At 37.5% G+C, this 26,106-nt stretch overlaps 1 protein-coding gene across 1 annotated transcript in view; it reads left to right on the top strand.

Moving 5' to 3' along the window:
- Positions 1-26,106, top strand: part of NELL2 (neural EGFL like 2) — a 143,487-nt gene that overhangs the window by 69,008 nt on the left and 48,373 nt on the right. Inside the window, exons 12-13 of the mRNA NM_001030740.2 lie at positions 949-1,077; positions 13,537-13,662. Coding sequence (NP_001025911.1) covers positions 949-1,077; positions 13,537-13,662 — 255 coding nt within the window. The remainder of the gene's footprint in view (positions 1-948; positions 1,078-13,536; positions 13,663-26,106) is intronic.

The raw sequence follows: 26,106 nt of genomic DNA, 5'->3' as shown, positions 1-26,106 counted from the left end.
CATAATAAAGGCTGATTTATTTATTAGATTTTAGAGACAGCAAACATAAGATATTAAAAAACAACAACAGCAACAACAACCTACTGAGTTAAAAGGCTCATTCTAAATCTTTTAGCCTGGAAAAGAACTTCAGAATCTCAAAAATTCATAATTAAGTTGCCATAGAAAACACAATTAAGAGAAATTGAAATGGAAAATTAGGAGTAGAAGAAAATAAGGAAGGCCAAAAGGTAAGATTTTTAAAGATAAACTTCTCTGAAATTGAGTGGCAGAAGCAATCTGGGAAGAGTTTTCAGTCAGTGGAGCTTGAAAGAAAAACATAAAGGGAAGAGAAAATCAAAACAAGTCAATGTAAATCAAAAACTTTTAGTTAAATGGGGAAAGATTGCAAAAACACTTGGAAATGGAAGTGCTAGGGAAAAAAAAAGTAATCCCTTTAGTAAATGAGCTACTGAAGGTCTAAGCTACTGAGCTCTATTATAAAAGTTTGACCAAACCCCTTCATCCCCCTCCCACCCCTCCAAAAACAAACAAACAAACAAACAAACAAAAAAGACAAAACAAACAAACAAACAAACAAAAAAAACAAAAAAGCAACCCACCAAAAAACCTAGAGGAAGAAAAATGCATGGTTATGAAATGTCCTGTAAAAGTACTTAACAATGACAAGGAGACGGTAAGCAGATTTAAGCAAGCCACCTATCCATCTGCCTTCAGATCAATGGCATAACTTGAAATTGAAGCAAAGACCTAGAGACTGTCTATTCCCATGGCCTTTACCACTCCTTTCATCCACTGCATGTTTGATACAATTTGTTTTTCTGTATCTCATGAGCAGTAGAAAAGTATTCTTGGACTTTACTGGAAAAAGACAGCACTGTTTTTGATAGGGGCGGTTTATAGTCCCTGGAATCTTTTTAATCCTCTATCATATTTGTTTCTGAATAGGCCACGACTTTTGCACTGAAGGACATAACTGTATGGAGCATTCTGTCTGCCGAAACCTAGATGACAGAGCTGTCTGTAGCTGCCGAGATGGCTTCCGGGCCCTTCGGGAGGACAACGCCTACTGTGAAGGTAATACCTTGCAAAGGTGCTCAGCTCCACTGTGTAACTTGCTGTTGGAAGACCATATTGATTCATGAGTTGTCAGAGTGATGGTCTTATTAAATGTGATGAACTAGTTAGGCAGCTTATTAATCAGCTAAAATAATTATCCCTCCAATTAATTCTTTTTAAAAAAATTCTCATTGGTGAAGAAGTTGCAAGTTGCTATGGTTGACATCTGGAAGTAGAAACGCATTTCCATAGGAAAGTATTCCTTTATTTTCATGGTATTCAGGTATTCAGGCAACCTAAAAGTCAACCATCTGGATGGCATTTCTGTATAAGTCTTTTCGCCACTCCTATCCCATTCTTCCTCTCCAGTAAGTAAACACAATAGGCTAGATACTAGTGTTAATTAGATACTAATTAGTCATAGTGAAGGATGGTTTATAATTTTAGAGGCTCTTCTGAGATCAGGGAACAACCAGCTACTTAATCAGAAGAGTTGTTTCTAAAATTTATATCTTCACATTCTTATCCTGTAATCCTGTGAAACAAAACATCCCACTGCAACACTGAACGCCAAAGTCTCATTTTTTGCTGTTACTCTTTCTGATGAAAACCCTGATTCTGCAAGCCCATACCATTAGTATCAGAGGTGTAAGACTGGTGTGCCATCGAGCCACTCTTACACTAAAGCTTAAGTTTTATCAGCAGCATGGCCTTTGGCTAATGAGCAATTTGGTTCAGATTTAGCCAGCTGAGCTGAAAATTAAGTGTCTCTGAGTAGAGTCTACAGTGCTTTATAGACCCACTTGATACCAGGACTACTCTCTGGTGACAGACAAGTAAATGGGATGGACTGGGGCCTTTTAAGTTCCTTCAGCTGAATTCTGCAAAAGTTAATTCCTGCAGCTTACTTGAATTAGTAGCTGCATTAATGCTTATCTGTAAAGCTAGATTTGAGAATTCATGTCTGTTTTCATGAAAGGAGCATACATCTCTGCTTAATGTATATGGTAAGTCATTTGATAGATATCTGCTGTAAGAAGTAGAGCTAAAAATCATGCAGAAATAAACCTCCCAGCAGGCATCTGACACCAGGACAAGCTGTGTAGCTTGTTCTTTGTTGCAGCAGCAGTCATTTTTGTCATACAGTCCTTGGGGATTTACACAGAGACTAAGGTTGCAGATCTGCATTTCAGGGAACTCATCAACCATTTCCATTTTGAGGGGGGCACTGAAGCCATGGAATCGTGGTAAAATCAGGTGCTTAAAGAAGGTTGGGTTTTTTTTTTTTTTTTTTTCTGCAGCTGCATTCTTTCTCTGCTGACTGAAAAGCAGAAAAACAATTTATGCTCTTAGTGATCTCCACATCACTCAAATTAGAGTCTGTTGCTATGAGAAGAACTTGCTAGTCATGTAGCAAGTAAAAAATAGAAAGCTTCTTGATCATCGCTGTTGGTGAAATGTTTAGATGAGGACACAGTTGATTACCATATGCAAGATTGGTGCATCAATATTATAAATGGATTTAGCAGTTTGTGAATTCATGGTGTAAATTCAGCATGACAAATTTTTGAGAAGATTTCTTAGCTCATATGCTTCTATTTGGGCATATGACATTGTTTCCAAAATTAAACGTTGTATTACTATGTACAGATACAGAAAATGACATCCTAAAAACATATATGATTTAGAACCTGCCAGGTGGGGTTCTCTTAGCCAAGACTGAAGTTAAGGCTGTGCTGCCCATTGAGTACCACAGTGGCAGCACACACCGGATCTATGCACCTTTTGCACATGGGTCAACAGTTGGCCTCAGCTGGTAATCTCTGACTGAGTGTAGAGGTTGTATGTTGGCAACTGGGGGAATAAAGTCAAGATGGAACCTTAGAATTGCTTTTGTGGAAGTGGAGAGGAAGGGAATCAATGAGACTGTAATACCTGTTTTTGTTCAGAGGTGTGCATTCCTTTTTCAAGCCCAAGTGGGCACTTTGGGCACTGAGTTGGTAATTTCTGGAAAGATGCTCAATCTTAATATTAAAAAATGTAACACTAAAGGGCATAGTAACAATAGTGCAATGCCAAGTTTTTTCGGAGTCCTGTCCTTCATCCTGAATGGTTGGAATGGTCCCCATCTCCCTTTCTCAGCACAAACTCTTTTTGCAAGTGGCATTGTGGCTTTAATTACTAGCAAATGCCAAGTGTAGAAATGACAAGTTAACACAAAGCTTTTCAGAGATGACGTTTTGTAATGGCTAGAGCCCATGAGTATGATAGCTGTTTCTATGTTCTCACTTAACAAACTTAAAATATACTGCAAAATTGGATGCCATTTATTCTGTATTAGAGCCAGACCTCAGCAATCTTGATTCATGCCTAAGTACTGTTACAATTCAGAGAACAAACAGAAATAATAATGCTCCCATTGGTAGAATTTCTCCTTAAGGTAGAACAAAAATAAAAAAATTCAAAGCTGGCTTCAGTATTGGTGTTGAAAAGCTGCATAAATTTCCTTCTGTCTTAGAAATAACTGATGCTTTTCCAAAGCTATATGATGTCTTTAGATACTGTTACGGTACATACCTTAATGTTTTATAATAATAATATTTATTAATATTTATGACACATTTAACTTTCCTTTGAGGACTGTTAAAAGCAATACTTTTATGAATTGGGATTTCCTCATTTACATGCTCTAAGCCTTATATCAAGTACTATGAAATCTACTTTCTGCCTGAGGTTGTTGTGTGTTTTGGGATACCTTATGGATAGGTTGGATATGGATTATGCTGTGTAGCTGCTTTTGAATATAGAATTCTTGGCAGTCCTCTCAAAATGGCAATCACCTCCATGATATATTTGAGTGTTGAGTGCTTTTGTGCATTTGTGGTGGTGGAGCTACACTGAAGATATTTTTAAGGATAAAGTTTGTGACTCTTAGCTGCCAGAATATATTGGTGCATCCAGAAGAGTGAAATTTACTCAGGCAGCAAGACTAGACATCAGCTGAAATAAGATGGTTTGCAAATAATCTGCTTGTGGCAGCTGCAAGTGTTCTTCTCACAACCTTGAACTTAAACTATTACACACACTGTATCATTTTGCAAATTGTGTGTATAGGGAGGTGTCTTTCTTTGTAACTTTTGGGGACTATGATTGGAAGAATTGTTTGAAATCGGAGTTTCTGAGTTAGAAACTGTGCTCATTTATTCTGTGCAAAGTCTGATTTCACTTCAGGAGCATTTCTAAGGACTGCCGATTAAATAGGGAGACTGGTAAGCTCAAGTAAGAAGATGGGAGAGTGTAGTGGTCTTTGTAAGCACTAGGTGCTCTTTTAGATTTTTACTGTAACACAACTGATAACACACCAGCGTTTTGGCTGTTGTTGAACAGCGCTTGTGTGGTGCCAAGGCCTTCTCTATTTCTCACTTCCCTAATAGTGAGTAGGCTGAGGTAGGCAAAGGCAAGGGAGGGGACTCAGCTGGGAGAGCTGACCCCAGCTGGTCAGGTGGATATTCCATGACATATAAGTTCACGCTCAGCAATAGAAGCTTAGGCAGCTGTTGCTTGGAGACTGAACATCAGTCTTCTTGCAGGAAGTGGTGAGTTATTGCGTTTGCATTTTTTTATTTTTCCTTTTTTTTTTTCCTTCACTATTTAAACTGCCTTTACCTTAATCCATTGTTTTGTTTGTTTGTTTGTTTGTTTGTTTTCCCCCTTGCTTTTGCTCTTCTGATTCTCTCTCTTATCCTGCTGATGGGAAGGAATGAGTGACTGGTGGGTGCTTGATTGCTGGCCACAGTCCCAGACCTAAGTCATGGTTGTGAGGACTGCAACATTCATCTTTTGATACATGGGAATTTAATTGTACTTCTTGCACGGTACATGACATAGCTAACTTTTCTGAGCAATATTTGGAAGCATTTAATATTATTAAACATAACTTTTTTGAAACAATTTTTTTCCATTTTTTTCTAACTTACCCTTTTTCTTCAATAACGCTCCTAGTTTCTTTTCTGTTGCCATGTTTGTACCAATTTCAAGAACAGCTGCTGAGATAATACCAAAGACTGAGTGACTTTGTCTACATTTAAGAATTTTATCAGTTTTACTGATAATTTTCTCTTGAGGGAGACTCAAGGGTGTCTTCAGTGTAGAGATCTGCATTTGAATAAGCTGTCTTGATTTTAATAATCCTTGGCTGAAGGAAGTAAGGAGTCTTAGAGGATGAACCATGCCTTTCTATGTCCAAAGTAGGTTAGAAACAACACTTGGTTGGACCTCATCAGGAGGTCCATGTCAAATTGCAGTAGGATGTGTTAAATCATATTGGCCAACTGCAGTAATCAATGACACGTTTTCTCTTTAAGGGAGTGTAATATTGAAAAGAATATAAGTAAATTAGACGAAGACATCTGAAATGCAGATAAAACCCTGAGCATTTAAATATATTACTTCAAATCTTGTGAGTAATTAATGCTGTGTTATTTGCTAGCTTAGCTGTCTTTACAGTATGCACAATGTTATTTGGGTGAGAGTCCTACTTAGGGAGCTCTGTAGTACTGCTTTGCTAAGGTGAGAAACTTAACTGGGCTTCTCTCTTTTAACCTAAATTCTTACTTTTTTTTTTTCTTTTCTAAGTGAGCTGCAGCTCACAGTATCTCATATATTTAAGAAATAAAGTTTCTCATCTACATCAACTGGTAGTATTTGAATCATTTCCTTGTCATTTTGGGTTGGGTTGAAAAGCTAATAGAGTAGATAGAAATGCTTCCATTCCAGGGAGGCAGAATGTTCCTTTCGAATCTCTATTAAAAAGCAATTAAAGTATTTATATTAAACATAAAATATTCATATTAAGCAGTTAATGTATTATCAATTATTAATATTTTTTTCTTAGCAAAGGCAGAAGATGCCAACTTATTTCCATCATTACGTAACTGAGAAATCTACATGTGAAGAATTTTCAGGCCAATTCTGATGTGTCAGCATGGCTTATCTGCTATGGCTCTTATTCAGGAAGACGATAAAAGATTCCTAACTTAGGACATACTGGAAATATACCTGACACTGGTGCATAAAGCATGGTATTTGCTTGTATACAGGTAGACCCACTGCTTATAACAATGGCAAAGTCTGTACGTTTACAGATTGCAGGATGTGATTCAGTGTTATTTGATTTTAATTACTTCTATGGGAAGGATGTTCAGACTGATTCTATCATTAACCCATAGCCAAGACTGACAGTGGTGTTACTAAGAAAAAACCACCTGAAACATATCTTACTGAGGGATTTTTGTAGAATCTCTTTTAAACTCATATACTTCCAGTACTTGGTAAGGGGAGTTTTTCTCTTACTGATCATAACCATTTTCCCCTTGCAATAAAAACATAAGTTATATTTTTTTGTAAAGAGAAATTAAGACAAAGGTATTCATAAGAAGTGTTTACATTTGCAATATAAACAAAAGAGAAATGAAAGTGAAACTTTAATCTTGTTCTTGTTTACCTTGATCTCCAGTTTTCATTTATAGCTGGGAGATGACTACTAAAATAGTTAGACGCTTCCACTGTGCTCAAGAGTACCAAAATCCTTTTGTAACTTTTCTGACTTCAGTCTATATGTGCAATATGTCTTATGATATGTAGAGGTTGGATCCCTAAGAGCTGTAACAAATGCACAGAGATGCTAGACATTAAACCAGAGTGAATTTAAAATACAGACTTTTATAAACCATGCAAAACAATAACAGCAACAGTGATTATATCTCTTATGATACTCCTGCTAGTTGGGCATCATTTGAGAGATGAGCTGTGCTACTGACATTTATTTTTGTAGAACAGACAGTATTTTACTGAATAGCTTGTGGGAATATGCTACATGCTTTACATCCTGCCCAAACATCAAATGCAGTTTAATCCACCCACATGGTCTCTTACCATAGATACTACCCTATATGCATACGTCTTTCTTCTGATGATGTGTTTTAAAATACATGTGGTACAGTCTGATATATACCAGTGGTTTATTCATAAAAATATTATCACTCTTCATTCTTTTTCCGAATAGTGGAGAACAAAAGTATTAAGAGGATTCTTGAAATTCACAGTTGAAAATGATGAGATGCTGTCATATTTTTAGAAAAAAAAAAAAGGATTTGTTTAGCAGCTGAAATTAGTAGACCCATATCAAACACACTGTACTGCTGAAGGAAAATGGATTATGAACTGTAGTTTCTGTAACTTGCTCCGATTTCTGGAATTCACTAATTAATCATATGCAACATCATTTTTATTCTCAGTGTGCAACTACATCAGACTAGTTATTTGGTGCCTAAGGAGAGCCCCCGGGATGCTTTCATGTCTGACAGATAGCTATATATAATTACTTGTTTTATCATGTATACACTACCGTATGAATTAATTATAAGAAATTAAATAGTAAGAAGATACAGTTTGCCAAGTAAAACATTACATGATGGCAGACAATATCTGTTTTCAGAAATTTCCTGTGATATATATTTTTAAAATGCATAATGTCTGTGGAGTCCAGCAATGTTTCCATGAGGCTGAAACAAAGATTGCATTTTCTTCCAAGAGCACTGACTTGCACTGGAAGCTGTTGAGCACTATCTCCAACTGCATGTTTAACAAGGACAGTTTTTTCTCAACAGTCTGTCTTCTCTTTCAAAAACTGGGGCAGAGTGAAATAAAAACAAGTCTTTGTACTGTTGAAAATCATATTTCTGAAATGCTGTAATGTTGTATTGTATCTTTTCAAAGCTACCTAAAGCTTCTGTCAAGGACTGTAGACCTTGAGTGACTTTGACTTTATTTTAAGCAAATTTTCCATTCTAATAGCCTGCTCTCAAGCTGCAGGAATTGGGCAGAAAAATCATGAACTTCAGCAAGGATCAGAGATTTAAAATAATGTGATGGGAAGACTGCCAAGATGTGTACCATGTGTGGATGTATATATGTTAAGTATGCAGTTTAAGTGAGGGTAAGAAAAGAGCACACCTTATATGAGAATCCAATACTTAGAATTTATTTTTAGTCTAATTGATGCTTTAGCAGTCTAGTCAAGCTAAAACAACCTCTTATTAGTTCAATTACAAGAGTGCTAACACTTATAATCCAAGTCACTCGGTTTCTCTTAAGATCCATTAATAATTCAATAAAAATCAATAGACACAAGTAGCTGCCCATTTCCTCTAATGTTAAGCTCTTATCCTCTCTATACATCATTACAGTGAGACAGTGGCCCAGGTTCTTTGCTGGAAGCAGCACAATGTGGATTGTGGAGGGTGTTTTTTCCTTTTTTATTTTCATGTATCATTAAAGGTTTTTTTATATGTCTGAACTCAATACATATGGTATGTTTTTTGCAGTTGATTCACAAGAATAGTTATATTCTTATATCAGGTTATATCAGGTCCTAGTTCTTCCCTCTTTTGAAGGAACTGTAGTAAGGTAAGTCTAAAAATGAAGTAAAAAGCAACAACAAAAAAAAAAAAAAGGAAGCCAGCAAAGTTGGAAAGCATACACATCATCACTGAGTAATTTTGCTAGGCTTTTACTATCTCTTCGTAACATTAAACTGGTTTGGTACAGGACTGTGTATTTGAGAAGAAGAAAGAATCAAAGATTATCTACAAAGTGTGAGTGATGACAGCTACGTCAGTGCAGTCAGATGGGAAAAATAACGTGGGAGACTGTGAGAAAATACACACTTTTGACTGAAGTGGAATATATCAACTGGAAAATCTTCTGCACTGGATATGGTAGAGCAAAGCAAAACAAAAGAGCAGCAATTTATTTGTGACTCACTATATAAAGAGTGGTAGTTAAACCTTAGGTTTGCCTGATGATGGAGAGCCTAAGAAGAGTAGTGGGAGGAGCAACAGCAAAGGCTTTGCCAAAGCCCGGAGTTGTTTTCTTTGCTTAGACTGCAGGTGAGAAATGGTGTATACAGGAAGAGAATAGTGTAAAGAACAAAGCATGCAAGATATGGTGATTGTTGCTGAAAGTGAAGGGAGCCTGGAGAGAATAGGAGTCTGGAAGTACTGTTGGGGAACTGGGAGAGACCCTACTAAGAACATTTTTATGGGAGCAATGGAGTTGAGAGTTTTATACTTCAACAAGTTGAAAGAGTGTGGGAATTAGTTGCTATGTTTGGTGGTAAAAAGAAGAAAACAAATACTTTTACAGGTGAGTGAGCCGACAGGAACTTGCTTTAAAGTTAGGGAAGCCTATTCTGTCTCTTTTAAGGAGAAGAAGCTGTGGAGGGATGGGCTGAAAACAGGAGGAAAGAGAACATAAGCAAAGAAGGAGACATGGCAGAAGTTACTCAGACAGGTGAAAGGTGCCAGAGAAGCTGGGAAAAGGACTGTTGTCAGTGGAGGGAAGGCAAATAGAAAAGAAAATGACAACTTTTGTTCTTTTGTGCAGGAGAGGTTGTGTTGATTCTGAATTCACATGGATTGCATTTTTAATACACTTAGGAAATAGATTTATATAAATACAACTCTTAATGCTCCTGTTCGCTCTCCTCCTATATACTTAATACTGTGTGTTGCAAAAACCCTGCAAGAGCTTCTCCCTGCCAGCCATATGCCTCTGTAAGTGTGACCAAGGAGATCATTTATGCTTGATAACTAGTGAATTTTAAAGGAAATGGCTGGAGGCCGGACACTATCTATAAAGGATCCTCAATTCTGGAAGCAGATTTCTCACTTCACTTTTGAGCACAGATTTACTGATTTAGTACCAGTCTCATTTCTTCTGGCAGGTTTTGGGGTGGATAAGGGTAATGATGGATAGTGAAGCCTAAGGAGAATCTTTGTTGGCTTTGGTCAGCAGTGATTTATGGATTACAGATCAAGTTCTTTTCTTATTAATGGGATTGTTAAACATAACTGGGATTTTCATTCTAGGGAAGCAAACTCATTAGGGTATAGGAATAAGGGGAGTAGGGAAAATTTTCCTGGATTATGTGCTTTGTGTAAATTTTGTGACTGCTTGCGGGGTAAAGAAAAGAACTTTTCTTTGGTTTTGAAGTTTTTGGAACTATAAATAAATAATTGAAGTGCACATTCCAAATACCTCTGCACTAACCAATTTTCCCAGAGATTGTTCTTTCATCTACTCCACTGGCAACAGAGAAGGTTGACAATCTCCATGACTACGTTGTTGTCAGTACATCCCAGCTGGTAGCTCAGCATCACATCACGGACTTAAAGCACACGAGTCATTATTGTTGGATTTTTAGAGGCATTGGTGTGGTACATTCATCCTATTGATGAACTTAAAGATCTTATTGGCTAAGCAGTAAGACATTAATGGGCATTAATATGCTAACAAGGCTTTTAGCAAGGTAAATTAAGAAAAATGTTGTAGGCTTTTATGGATACAGAAATACATCAGGTTTTCTGTTGTTTGAGTGCATTTGTGTCTCAAGGTGAATAGAAGACTAAACTTGTGTTTCAACCAGTAATCAGGATGAAAAGGCTTCTATTTTGGAGGTGTTAAAAGAACAGGTACTGGAGTCTTTCTTCACCCCAGTTCAATCTTCATCAATCTATCTACCTTAACCAAATGTATACAAAGCTAGCATACTAAGTTCCAGAGGGGGAATGGAATTACATGTTTTTGTTGTTTGGTTTATTTTGCAACAAGTCATTTGATGGCTGCTTTATTCTTTTTGTATTAATTATTTTTTGTGTCCACTGGCAGTGTAATTTAGTGTAAACTTGCAAACTGTTCATAAAAGCAAGCTCTTATCAGATGTGTGTCCAGGATGTGGAACAATGGAGTTTTAACACTTGCTTAGGGTGTTTTAGTGCCAATGTAAGATAATAAAGTAGAATCAGTAGTACTTTTATTTTCTTCACATTCTGCATAGGCAATATAGAGAGCTGGCAGGGAAAGTGTTTTGTTTTCTGGTGAGCTTTAAAAATCAGTTTGAAAAAGAAATCAGCTTGGTTTGAATGAAGCACTTCAATCCAAAGTTAACCTGATCATTTTGTTGTTGTTATAACAAGTGAATAAGCAAGGCTTTGAAATAAATCCAACTATAAATAAAACATCTTGCGAAACCTCAATACATGGTATGTTGGCAAAATGAAAGCTTTTATTTTAGAACACTTCCAAACTAGGAGGCTTGAGCCATTAGCATTTTTGGTCTCCTGTGGCTTTTTACCCAGCAAAGCAATCATTAATGCAGTTCACAGAAAGTCCTATTTAATGTTTTTGAGGCTTTGGATCTTTAAGTAAAATTTTCCACTGGTGTCAAAGCTGGCTCATAGGCAGTCTGTTGAATCAAAGAACATAAGGCCTCTAATTACTCGAAGACTGATGTTGTTACTTAAATATAAATCAACACCATTAATTTAATATGGAGTTGTGAACTAGGAAAGTGAAAGCCACGAGCTGCATCATTTGTGGGAGTTGCTGAGGCATGTGCTGTAGCTGCCGACTGCTTTTGTGAACTGTACATCTACACTTCTGCAGAACACCTGTATCTATTTCAGCAGTTTGGGCCACTTCCCACTTTCTGTGCAAAACAGCTCCCGCTGTGGAAGCCTTGTGATAGCTTCACTTTTTTTTCCACCTTCTTTGGTGATTTGCACAAAATGCATTGCCTCATTATGCTCACTGTGCTCACTCTAAGTGCACATTTATTTTGTATTTATGTATGTATGTGAAAATGACAAGTGCTTTTCCAAATCAGTGCCCATATGTACATGATTCTTCTGTGCCTGCAGAGCTTACAGGGAAAGGAAGGAAAACAGCTGAAGTTTATTGGCTGAGAATCTCTTGGGAACTGTATTTGTGAAAAAATAGCCTGGGTTCACCCCACTGAGCACTTGTGATTGTCAACTTCATGGTTTTTAGTGATCTATTGCCAGCTTCTCCAGCAGAGTCCCTGGAACATTTGCACTGGGCAGAGAAACTGGGACCTTATATGCTGGGAAAAACAGAAGCGTTTTTCAAAGCTGAATGAAACTGAAAAATGACTGCAGGATCACTCATAGTCAATGTGTCACATTGTTTTGTAATGAAAAGCAAATTTTCTTGTGGAAATGTAAAGGGAAAAACAGTCAATGAGTATACTGAGAGAGTACCCATTGATGTTAAAAGGCTGGGAACAGGAGGAAGATTTGGAAGGAAAGCATGTGACCTAAACAGGAGAAAAGTACAGGGGTTAATACTGTTGACATTTAGGAAGTCAACTCTGATTTGAGTTCATATATCCAACCTATTGCTTTGAACTATCATCAAACTCTGGAACACCACACTGTTCTCCATCAGGAAATTTTATTTTCAAATCTGAAAGCTGTAAACAAAATTGAAAACAGGGAGCAAATTAAAACTGATGAGCAGGAAAAAAACACGACCAACACTACACTCCTTTGATTTGTGACATACTTCTCTAGCAAGATTCAGTGGCACATTGCATGACAATATAACTAGATGTACAGAGCATGTTAATAATGCTGTCTTTATCATTGCTATTATGGGAACAGCATGCTACTAATCGCTTCCAAATTAATATTGCTTTTATTCTTTTCTTCATAAAAAATAGTGTGCAGAAGCTGCTTTGTTATTTGTGGTGCTTTCTCGGTCTTACAATTGAAGTACAGCCTAGCACAAGAAATAAGACTAATTTTGCAGCCAAAGTGAGTATCCAAATCAATTAGGTTTTGAAGTCCATATCTACAGTGACTGATGTCTGGAGTTTCCTCTATAACTTAATGCTGTTGCAGGTATTCCATCCCAACAAGTATTTTTGTCAAGTTGCATTTTTTTTCCCATCATCAGAGCACACATTTTTTTATAAACCACATTCTTTCATGTTCTTTGCAGGTACGGTGTGTGTATGTGTATCTGTGTATTTATGTATTCACACACTCATGTTTATATATAAGAAAATATGTAAAACATATAAAGTTACCAATTGCCTACTTCACAGATCTAAGACAAACTCCTAATAAGCTCTGGTGTATTTTCAGAACTTACCATGTTCCTTACAGGTCCTTCCCAAACAACGGTGTCTGTTAGCTCCAAGGCATATGGTATACATAGTAGTGTGTTTCTGTGCTGGTGCCTGCAGTGACTACACCAATACAGTGACGGATGCCACTACAGTGCTGAGGCAGTTGGTCTCCTGTTTTGGGCCTCCAGTTATTTTTTCTGTTCTTCTTTAAACCACAGAAATAGCAGCATAGGCACTTCAAAAGGACTCAAGAAAGATCCAAGCCACTGTAATCTCCTTTGTAACTCCACTAACAGCTGTTCACAGAAAGCTCATGCTGCTTCTGTTGTTTGAACACTTCAAGTAGTTGTTTAAAAGTGGAAAGCAAAAAACTTTCCAAAATGCACTGCTTTTCAAGGAACCCATTATTGCTGGGAGTGGGGTATGGAACTATTTTAAAGAACGCAATAGAAACTGACTTATCTTCCTCTTCATCCTGTTCACAGATGTTGATGAGTGTGCCGAGGGGCAGCACTACTGTCGGGAGAACACCATGTGTGTAAATACACCAGGATCCTTCATGTGCATCTGCAAAACAGGATATATACGCATTGATGACTATTCATGTACAGGTGAGAGGGATATGCTTGCAAAATGAAATAGCAGGATGATAGCGCTTAGGAGCACTGATATGTCTCTTCTAAAGTTAACCTTTGTTAGATTTACAAAACATCTACGCAAAACATTAAATAGAATAAAATAATGACAAGGATATGGAGTGGTAAAGCTATTACTTTCTTATAGATTTTGTGTGTTGCATTGTTTGTTCAGAATTGTAAAGAAGTCAGGTTTGTCTCACATCTTCATGGGTTTGGGTGCTGATAGAAAGGTGAAGGGAGGAGGCTGAAAAACAAGAAATCAAAAGAAGCACTTGGGGGTACTCAGTTTCCATGTGGCATACCAGTACAACTCCGCTTGAAGACAAATGATGCTTCTGCAGACTTCTGATGGAGATAAATGTAGATGTTAGATTAAATGCATATTAGATGTTGGTGTTCCCTTGTTTTTTAATTTTTCTGAGACCTGGGCAGTTCACCAGCTGTATGCCTTGAGTTTGGAGGGCAAGAGCTCAGTGAGCTTCGTGCTGCTGGATGTGTTTTTCTGTCTCATCTCTGCAGCCTCCATTTAGGTTCTGCTGACACCAGAATCTCCAGTGGAATTGCTGTGTTCATGTTGACTTTCTCTTGTTCTAGTTTTCTTTTATTGCAAGTTATTTTAGGGTTATGTGTTGAAAACTGAACAATTAAAATTGTCTTTCACACCAGAGCTAATCTGTCTGTGAACGACCAACTTGTGGGCTGCCTGCAGCAGGTCTTTCCTGCAGCAGCCAATGTGTTTCTCATAACTCTCTTATGTTTACCACATTCTTAGCTGACTGAAACTATTGCTTTACTACCTGCTGAGTGCAAACCTTGAGATTATTTTAGGACTGCCTTTATCTAAATCACCACGATACTCTTTCCACTTTGGTTCTCCTAATTTGCCATTCTAATTGAACTCTACAAGGGGTAAACCATTGTAAACAACTTCACAGGAGCATTTGGTGCCTACAAATATAGCAAACGTATTTCTCAATGCACTGAACACTATATTCCTCTTATTTGCTGAAATGTGTTGTTACGAAGTTCAGTGCAGTTCAAAAACTCTGGACAATCCAATGTGTGGAGAACTTGCTAGAAATGCATTGCATATCATCCATTCCAAATGGAAGTAGGCTTTGTATTTTTAAATAATAGATTCTATTGTAATCAGCTTGATGACTGGCAAGATGAATGATTTATCCTCCACACTTTCTATGATCGAACAGAATAAGCTAATGAAAAAGGAAGTGAGGTAGTAGATGAAATAGGTTTGTAAGGTTTCAAATCTTGAGTCTCTCTAGGCTAGATGAGCCTTAAGTAGGCTCCAGACTTGTGTAAGTCTAAAAAATACCACTTACTGTGATGTGGAAATCAGAGTTTCCCTGGAGCTAAGTTATAGTGGGTTCTGGATACTGAGAGGCAACCATGAGAAATGTTATGCCCATTGAGTCATCGAATTTCCAGTAGTGGCAAGCTAAGATAATTAAGTCTTGTATGCCACAAAATAAATTTTATTTATTTATATGAATTTATTTATTTTGTTTATTTATTCCAGTGGAAGTGTTCGTCTGTTAGTGACATATGTAGAGTTGTGAGAATCTTGCATGACGTTTTCATCAAACGACAATAAGTGAAAGGTCAATTGTGTATTTAAAATTGAGTGAAACATGGGAGATTTTTCAAGTCATTTGCTTTGATCAGTAAATGGCATTCTGTGCTTGTTTCAGTCTGCATAAATGGCGTTGAGAACGCTTAAATTACAATGCTGGGGCAAGTGGCAATTCTACATATTTGTATGTGAGGCTGCCATGTCTTTTTCATCCTTCAACATATCCTCCACTGATTTTTGCCTCCTACGAAAGCTCCAGATGTATGAGACTTCTGTGTACACCCATTTGCCCAAATATAAATCTGAGGTAAAGTGAAGACAAATAGTGAGTGCGTGTTGCTGTGGCTTTGACATAGAGTCTGTAAAAGTTTTAAGCTACTAGATAGGTTAAAATTGTCTTTGCTGAAGAAATTTATTGTGTTATGAGAACCACCAAAATCTTCATTTAATAACAACAAAGAGTACTGGACATTACGTGTTAATAAATCAATGCAAAATGATAATGGGAAGGAGTTTATGTTAACAATGGTAGTACTATTCCATCCTATGAACAGAACAGTTTAACAGCTTTGGTTTGGGCAGTTGTGTTTGGATATAACTGACTTTTCATAAGCAGTGTTTATTCTTGCAGCAAATAGTTTACAAGGAAATCTCATTATCCTTCATTTTTTTTTTTCTTCCCTTGTTTGTTTGTCTTTATTTTTAACTGGAGCCTTACTGGCATCCTGTTAACTTGAGACTAGAGAAAGAAAAGCACTTTCCAAACAGGTTTTGTTCAGCGAATAATGGCGGTAAAGTATGTTATGGGTCTCAACCTGCATCACTCACATTTGCTCTAAGTCCATCAATTTCATAGTGCATTTTATGACTGTAGAAAGCAGCAATTTTGCCACTTTTAGAATCCAGATCCAGCTTGTCTGTGTCCTGCACACTTCCCTGTGCATCGTGAACTCATGGCAGCTGAAGATCATTCTGGTTAAGCTTCACATTTTTGCCATGCTAGTGATAGTTTCTGAAGTTAAAGGCATAAACCAAGCCTTTTTATCTGGCAGAATAGCCGAACACTAAGGAGAAAAACAATCACAATAGGCCAAAAAGACAGGTTTGCAAATTAAGGAGATTTTCTTTTTTAATTTTGGAAGATTCCCTATTTAACTTAGTGTATCTATGAAATTAAGGCTACGCACTGTCCTAACAATATTTTTCTGGGTTTTTTATTCTATTCGTCAGGTTTACTGTAGAAGCTGCACTGGATAGTTGATGTATTCCGTAGTTGGTACAAAGCTCTGATGTTTACATCTGGCAAAAATGAAAAGTGGAAAAGATATCTGTAAAAGGAATAGAATTTTAAAACCTATTCAAACACTGATATGCAAAATATCTTTATGTTCATGCCATCAGATAGCCTTTGTTTTATGTAATTCATGCAGAAGTTGTTGTAGGACATAACATCTGCATGGCTCCTTTCTGTTTTCCTTGAGATACCTGAAAGCATCAGCTTTGGAAGCATCAGCTATCAGCTGCAATGGAGGGGTATATAACGATGCCTGACGTCAGTTACCCATGAGAACTACACTGTAGAAACCTCACACAGATTTTTCTTATATGCAAAGTCAGTCCTGCATGTCCTAGGGATCCCTTGGTACTACAAGCATACATGTAGATGCTTGTAAGCATCTACAAAGAGCCCTGGCTCAAAGATTTGAGTTGGTGTGGTTGCATAAATATACAGTTCTGTTCAAATGTATCAGTGCTTATATATAGAAACTCCAAGGCATTTTGACTTTTTCCAGTTTTTGCAACTAAACTCTCTTCCACAGAATTTAAAGTTTTTGGCATGTCTCTATTTGCCATACTGACAATTCCAGGCTTAACTTCCTGGCTGAAGAAGACAGATTTTTAATCCCATTCAGGAACAACAAAGATAGAGCAAACAACTGCCTCTGTGTGCTACTAAATGTTCAATTTTTAAAATATATTTCAGATCACACTGTTCCTTGTAATACTATGTAATCAAACCCAATTGCGTAACTGTAGCTGCGCATAAAATATCTGGCTTGCTGCAAGCTGGACCTAAGATCTGCTAGCACATTATTGGGAATGTTATTAAGTAGGAAGAAGACACTTTTATCTTAGAATTAATGTGTCGTTGTGTGCACAGGATTGCTGAAGCACAGGAAGATATTGAAAAGTTACAGCTGAACCTTGATGAGGCAAGTTGTGATGTGAGCGACGTTCTCACAGCTTGCTGGCAGACTAACGTGGTGCCTTATTGTTCCATTCTGATGCACACATGCCTACATATGTAATTTATCAGTCATTGATCAAAATGGAAGAGAGATGTAAAATCAGTGGCATTTAAGATTTTTTCTCCTACATGAGACATTTTGAAAAGAAATCTGTGCTATCCGTCTCTGTCAGAGCCCTGTGCACAAAGGACTGATTTAGGCAGCACATCGCTGTTTCCAAAGCAGCTCCACTCTCTTTCTTTGTGGCATCTTTATTGCAAGTTTTACAATAGATCTGAATTACATTATGATTTTCACAACAAAGGATGTAATGAAGACATCAATTTCAGATTTTGTTATTTGTATTCATCTCGGAAGCAAGTTTCGCAGGGTTAGATCGAGTTAGTCACAACCGTATTTACACAGAAGTCTCTTGTTCATGGCTGATTTTATGTTCAGAAATCAATCATGGCTATGAGAAGGGGAGATGAGTCCTAAGCTGCACTAATATGCCAAATGGGTGCACAAACTGCAAATTAAAGGCATAAAAAATATGCCCTGGGCTACCACGCTTTCCCTGATTTCATATTGTCTCATTCCCCATCCACTTTGCTTCACAGGATCTGAAGTGTTATGGCATTGCACTGGGGAAGGCAGGCAGAAAATGGCACAGTGCTCTGCTGTGATAGTTTATGTGCGTAGCGGCATGTGGCACCGTCACTGGTGTATATGATTAAACTTAAATGCCTTAGTATTTTTCTGGGATAGTAATACTGGCATCCTTACTCTGTCTGGGGTTGTGAAAATGCACAAGCTGTTTTCTTGGCTGGAAAAAAAAAAAAAAGCAAAAAGAGTTTTCCTTCTGGACATAAGGGTGCAGAAATTGCCACTTCCAGTGTTTCTGTGTAATCCACAGTGGGTAGCAGTGCTCAGAACATAATCTTTTCTGCACCATTTTTTTTTTCTTTAACTGGAAAAGGGAGAAGTTAGGAAATGAGAGATGAGGGCTCTCTCTTTTTCACACTTTGTTTCTAACAGTAAGGAGTTCTTACAGTCTGCAGGGAATGATTAATCATATTTAGTCCCAACACAAGTCGTTAGTTTCCTAAGTAAACCAAACTGTCTTGGGACCACTCACCTAAGTAACCCATCAAAATGGAGCAGAAGAAAGAATACCCTGTGGAAATTAGTGCAGCATCCTTCTTAGATCACAGTAAGGCAGAGAAAGATGTATGCTGTGGCCCAGAGATGTAATGGATTTTCCAAGCTCAGGACAACTTGTAAGGTTCCATTTCTGTGCAGTCTCTTGGGCACCTATTATTTTTTCCACTTCCCAAACAGTGTGAAAAGTGATTCTGGTGGAAGTTGTGCCAGGGTAAGTTTAGGTTGGATGTCAGGAAAAACTTCTTTACAGAAAGGGTGGTTAAGCACTGGAACAGGCTCCCCAGGGAGGTGGTTGAGTCACCATCCCTGGATGTGTTTAAAAACTGTTTGGATGTGGTGCTCAGGGACATGATTTAGCGGAGGGTTGTTAGGATTAGGGTAGTATGGTTGGGTTGCGGTTGGACTTGATGATCTTTAAGGTCTTTTCCAACCTGAGCAATTCTATGACTCTATGATTAAGTGGAGCAGCTGCAGGCTCTGCGCCTCTCCTATGGGTGGGAGCTCCCATGGCAGAGGATGGGGAGGTGTGGAGAAGGCAGAGCATCTGAAGTGCCTCCAAATGGGCTGCTCCGTGCTTTATGCTCAGTGGTACCAGCTAGGGAGGCATTAGGGTTCTCGGTAGATTGCAGGTCAGAGACCTGAAGATTGTAAAAACATATTCTATGACTCCCCGTACATGTGGTCTGGGTAAGATGTTAGATGACAAGACCTACTGAAAGCGGTGCAGCATGTGTTGGATTTCTTAGGCTCTAACTGGGTGTATCCAGCCGGAACTTGCTAGCTGCTCCCTCCATCCCCCCCAGCATATTTAATTCATTCATGTGTTTCAGAGATTTTTCCAACAACATTTTTCCTCAAGTGCTGTCAATGCATTCAGCAGTTATTTATTTATTTATCTATTTATTTATTTATTTTTCAGTAGCCACTCTCAGTAAACTGAAGTCTGATAATTGCTGCTGCATAAATTGCCAGGAGGTGTGGTGGTAGCATTAAGCAGCACCTGAAATGTTAATTCATTGGAATGCTGGCAACTCTGCGTATTTTCCAAATCAAATTAAATCACAAATCTGTTGCAAATTGGAAGGAATTCCAAGAACAGCATTAAAATAATTAAGGGTCTGGGGAGATTGACTTGACATATGGGGAAGATTTAAGGAGAGAACTCCACTGTTAGCTGCATAATGATGATGAGTGTACAAAAAGTAGGAATTGTGGTAACAATAATGCTAACTAGTAATTTCTTAAGGGGTGTCAGTAATGAAGGGGAGAGGGTGGAGGAAAGGCTTGCATCACTGTGGATCAATGATCAGTACTGTTCCAGTTAGTTTTATGCCTGACCCACAGACTACACCCTTAAATAATGTTTTTGAAACAAAGACAGCTGGTTATAATGCATAGATAGGGGATTGTCACATTTAGCCTGATTGGTACTCATGCATGTGATGCTATCTCACCTATCTCTGTGCTTTCTTCCCCTCATGCAGCCATTATTGTTTCCTCACTCCACTTTGCTCACGGGCCACACTGTTGTGATTTATTTTATGTTTGCTTTGCCCACAGTAATCAAATCTTTGTCCCTCCTAAGATTTTGTTGCATTCATGTAGATAGCTGAAAACCATACATCTGCCTGACTTTCAGTTAATGCCAGTGGATAATCTAGTGAAGTTCTAGGGGAAGGTAATATTTTTGGTCATTATGAACATTTTTCACTCGTAGTTGTGTTTCATTTGTAAGGTCAGTAGGGTGACGGTCCTAGAGATTGACCCCACCTGCTTTGAAGAGAGAGAGAGAACTTCTAAAGGCTATTCGATTGATGTCTCCACTTAAGGAAGGATACCTGCTAGCTTGGTATTTTGCTAAGCATCGACAAATGGTGTTTTTGAATGCGTATGTTTTAAGAAACATCTGTAATTCTCCTGTCTCCATGCTAGGTCTGGGTCAGAGGATGATGGGTTAATGAGGTTCTTTAGCAAATGGAAGACAATTTCTTTTAGAACTGCCAAATTTCCTCCACTGCTTTTGAACATGAAGTATTAAAAATGTAATCCTCAGCAGAAATTGGAGTTACCTTTGGAGGTTTATCTTCTGCCCATCTTTTGAAGTCTCTATATTAGTCTTGTACATCTCGTACAAAACCTGCTTTACATGCACCAATGATCAGTTTTTACTACCCTCTCAGCCAGAATATATGCAGAACTGTTTGTCTGTTAGTTGCTGCTGTTGTTGTTAATAAAGCAAATGATTGGGTTCTCTCTCTTTTTTCTTCATTAATGTTTTATTTACAATGTAAATCTTCTGAGGATACTTCTGAGAAAACAGAGATGGGGTCTTTATAATGCTAATGTTACCCGTGTTATTCCCTGAGTGCAGATGCTCAACTGCTAAACCCAACAGAGGCCTGTGATTTGGCTGAAATAGCACAGGTCAAATACTGTTTATGATTCAAAGCTATCAGAGGTTTTGCTGGCGGCCTGGTTGTTCCCCTTCTATTCTCGCTAAATACAGCTATTTTTGAGGAGGGAATGCAGACACTATTTTTTTTATTATTATTATTATTATTACCTTGGTCCTCTGACACCCTTCAGATAAATGATTCTGCTTGACATCTAGAAATTGAAGTTTGTAAAGCTGCATTTGCTGTGGGATTCCATGCAGATTTCATTGGTTTATTTTTGACTTGTAAATACATCAATTTTTTGGGACATAAACAGTTAAAGAAAACACATCTTTTCCTATATTGTACAGAAGAAGCAATGCTTAATGGCAGAGATACTTGAGAAGAACCTCTGTTGGACTGCCTAGACTTTTCCAGATCCTCAGGAAAGTTTCAGATAGGGTGAAGTATGGGTACTTTGCAGTATCATGCATTTTTAGTTATTTTTGTTCTAACTGTACATTTCATTTCCCACAAATGAATTCTGAGAAGCTGAGAGAGAATGCCTCTCCTTAGTTACAATGGCAAATAAAATTTAGCCTACGTATGAGGAATGTGGGCTATGCATTAGCACCTGCAACCCCTTCTTGTAAGATTCATGTTATTGCCTGGGATGAAAATTACTAGGGGACTGATGTAATCCAGGCTTGAATTAAGTCATCCAACTTCTGTGTTTAAAGCTGCACACTCATCCTTAGTTAATTAATAGTATAAAAATGACCTAGTTTTCCAGACATATAAGAGCATCCACAAGTCATTGCAAAGATAATAGGACTTGATAGTGCTTAGTACACTGGTAAATGAGGCCACATGTTAATAAGTGACTAAATATGGCTACAAGATGCAACTTTATTCAACACTGCTGTGAACCCTTCACTGCTGCAAAGTTTAAAAATGTCTATGAACTCAGATCAGTCACATAATGTACCAACTTCGTTATTTGAAAATACAGTATTATAAGGCATTATGACAATAAAAACTGCTTTTTTCTGTTTTTTTCCTTCTTTCTGATGAGATCAGCAACACTTCAAGTTTCCTTAAGTTCTCCAGCTTGTACAACAGCTGAACTGTCACGGAGTTATCTAGATAAATCTGTGCCTGTGACAGGGGGGCAGTAGGCTCGCGGCCACCCCCCACCCTGGCTTCCTGAAAAAAAAACGGAGCAGTGGCAATGATCTAAGAAGGAGAACTTATTTTACTAACTATGATGTTGGAATGCAAGATGACACGATATAATAAAATCTAATTGAAAGTAAGGATAATAAATCAAATGAAATGAGAGAGAATGAAAGAGCGCGAGAGAGAGAGAGAGAGAGAGTTTCCGAAAGCCCTACTTGATGAAGGCGCATGCCTTGGAAGCACACCCACTCCTCTCCCTGGCAGCAAGCAAAAGTGAAAAAAAGACCGCGTGCAACCAGATGACGTATCTTCCGTGATGTATCTTCCTTCTCTGACCGTGAGGTCCTCTTGGATACATAGTTCTTCTCTTTTGTCCATGATGTTATGATGTGGAATACCAATAGCAAAATTACTAAACCATGACATGAACTCATTGACTCTGCTTAAATAAAGACTAAGAATAATTGTACAGTATGATGCAAAGGATAGAGAAATAACTAAGCATACTGACAGTGCCTCATTATAACATCTCTGTAGTGGCATTCAATGGCTTGAGTAAGGAAATGTTTTAGTCAGAGAAATATGATGAGGAGCTCTGATTTATAATGATGTATAAGATAAACCACCTGTCTTTTCCATCTCTGATTTTGGTGATTCTCCCCCAAGTTATACTAAAAGTAGCATGAACAAATGTGCATTATGAAATGGTGTAATCCCAAACCCACTATGCTGATGGTGTCCAGCTATACTGTCATGGTTGCTGTTAGAAATAAACACTCTGGAAGTCAGCTTGTATGTACAGAGCATTTTCAGCTCAAAACTCATTTGCCCCTGATTTCCTTTACTTGATACAGTTTCCATTCTGTTTTACAGTACGTCTGCCTACACAAATCCTCAGGCTCTCAATCCTCTTTCAGGACAAATTCTCTCCTGTGTTGTACAATATCCGCTTTCTAGTTGTGAGATAATTCACAAAGCTAATAGAGGAGTGATCATTCAGACTGAGCTTATTGTTTTGCTACTGCATTACTTAGATAACAACACAAGTCATTTTTGTATATCTGCTATATCTTATACAAAGAATATTTGGATTGGATCAGGTTATTGTTGGCAACTTAGTTTAGAGACTGTTTTAATTTGAAACTAGACTTTTTTCTTTTAAGAGGATACTCTTTATTTCTCATTTCCTCCTTGGTTACTGACCTAGTTCATAGAAACTCTTCATCTGGCTAAGCATTTACAGCAGGATTGATTTCTCAGCTGATCAAAACCCAACACACTTTAAAGGTTCTTTGGTAGAATAAAATTTGAGTCAATAAAAAAGAAAACATATTCAATTGACAAATAAATGAGTGTGTGATCTTCAATATTGGATGATTATTTCGTTTACAGAAATTATTCATCCAGTATTGAATTGCAGTATTTGAAGCTGCAAAGATCTTTCCGGCTAAGGAGATAGGAATCTGATGCTGTCTCATTGAGAGAGTCAGAAGTGAAGGTAGTTTGATGGCTTGCATTTACTGCATCTGAGCCAGCTGGTGACCAGCTCATGCCAGGAGAGGTTAGCCTGATCTTACAGGAACTCTAGCCAAGGCCAGTGAGGGATGGGAGCAAGATAGCTTTTAAAAAAGGAGCAGTGGAGTTATTTAAGTTATTTATTTATGTTGTAGTCATACACATTCAACACATCTACAATCAAAATCAATATAGTCATGTATATATATATAGTCAGTGATTCCTGAAACAACTTATGTCCTTTGTTTTTTTCTTTAAATATTTCAAGAACAGCATGCTATATGCTAAATGGCAAATTATTTCCTTGACTTGTGTTTAACACTGTCAGTCAACTCAGAAGGTCACTGTGACTTGGTATTTGTCACCCTCTGTTACAAATCCTGCCTAGGTCTCCTGGATACTTTTTTATCAATAATATTCACTGATGTGTCTTTCAGATTGGTGATTTTTGACTTACAAGAATAGATCTATCTACTTTGCTGCATCAAACTGTGTCTTCAAATTAACAGCCCAAAGAGTTTGGATGCAGCTTTTTTGGTTACAATCCTCTTTTCCAGCCGTGTGCTTGAGGAGTGGCCTTGCTTAATTACATGGTACGAACCTTTCAACCACAGCGTGAGCTTCTTACTTGCTAGTTCTTCTTTGCACACAATTTTGCTGAAATGCACCATTAAATGCCTTGGTGCACAAGGTAAACATACTGGGCTTATTCACTTCACTGACTCTTCTGGCACTGGTTTACCTCTAAGTAATCCCAAAGAAAGGCCTGTATTTTTACTTTTGCTTTTTATTTCTGATTCACGTGGAAATTTGCAGCCAGGCTGTGACTGCTCCTGAACAAATTCATATCACGAAGGTTAAATTGGTGCTTTCTCTACCCTTCTTTTTCTAACTAAAACTAATTTCAGTTTCAGAATCTTCTCTACATTTACCAGTTCACCCAAATGAAAGGAGGAAAGAGGTAATGGCAGGACCTCCTTGTGGCAGTCAGAAAGAGTAGGTCAACAAGAAGGATCAAATACTATCTACTGACAAAATACACTGGTCTCCATTCTTAAGGTCTTTGCTCAGGTGATGCCCTGAGAAATCCTGGCCAAGTCATCGTCATTTATTTGAAAAGTCATGTTGATACAACAGGGAGCATAATCATTTACTCTGTGCTCCAGTATTACATAATGTTGAAGTACTTGGGTGAAATTTCACTTCTGCTAGTGAAGATACATACAGTGAGGCAGAGTATTTAAAATAATGAGTCCACTCAATATTTTTCCTGAAGGCATTCTCAGTATACAGAACTATTCTGTTTTATTCATTTCATTTTGTATATTTGTGTTTTTTGAAAATACTAGTCGTTTTGAGGCATCTTCAAGTTTGAACAAGAAACGTTAAAACAAGAAACGTTAATCAACTTTCCTGAAATCAGTGCCCTTCACAATTTATGTTTGGTGCGAAAAACTGATGCTTTTCTCCATCAAATCAGTGAAAAACTTGAAAGTCTTAATGTTTTTCTTGAGAACTGAGAGCTCTGCCAAGAAGCTTGGCAATAAAATAGGAGGCTATTCTACCTAAAGGGTTTCTGGAGTTCTTGTATGAGTTTTTCTTTATTTTTCTCACAAGCATCCACACCATCTTACAGAGACTTTGTCTGTCTTATACAGTCACTATATGCTATAATCTTTACACATTTTCGTAAGTGTATACTTCAGAAAAATAGAACAAAGAATCGTATCTATTCTAAATATTAGAAGTGAAAGATATTTCAAAAAAACACTTGCTGTCAGCTAATTTGATTTAGTCTGTAACTCATACTGATTTAAGTCAAGACACCAATGTCTTCTCTAGGTATTCTTTAAAATTGCTATGGAAAGGCAATGCGGATTATGTATCTTAGTATTTCAATCTCATGTTTTTCTTCATGAATTAGAGGTTTTTTTAAAAAAAATATTAACATACTTAATTGCATTTTATTTCTTCATTTTGTTTACATGTTTCAGCATGTTTCCCTTCCAACATATTAATAATAGAAGTGACTACTCGATTTAAATGAGAAACAGTATCTCATTAAAATGCTTATTTTCTAATGCAAAATAATGTTAAAGTGGTGGACTGCTTAACCATGCAATAAATGATGGATTTATACTATCCCAAATATCTGTCTTGGCAGATATTGGAACTAATTTGTAAATACCTACTAAGTCAATGTCCAAGTCACATAGAAATGGAGATTTGGACTGGACTGACAAAGATAAGCAGCTCTGAGTCACATAGACCAATCATCGGGGAAAATATATTGTTAGCAACAGTAATTACAGGAGGTAATTGTGTCATTTACCCTGTTACAGACCACTAAATGTCATGAGTTTGG

The sequence above is a fragment of the Gallus gallus genome, chromosome 1 (genome assembly GCF_016699485.2).
Source record: "Gallus gallus isolate bGalGal1 chromosome 1, bGalGal1.mat.broiler.GRCg7b, whole genome shotgun sequence".
Classification (NCBI taxonomy): Eukaryota; Metazoa; Chordata; class Aves; order Galliformes; family Phasianidae; genus Gallus; species Gallus gallus.
Note: the sequence above shows the minus strand (reverse complement) of the source record. Positions and strands in the feature narration are given on the sequence as shown.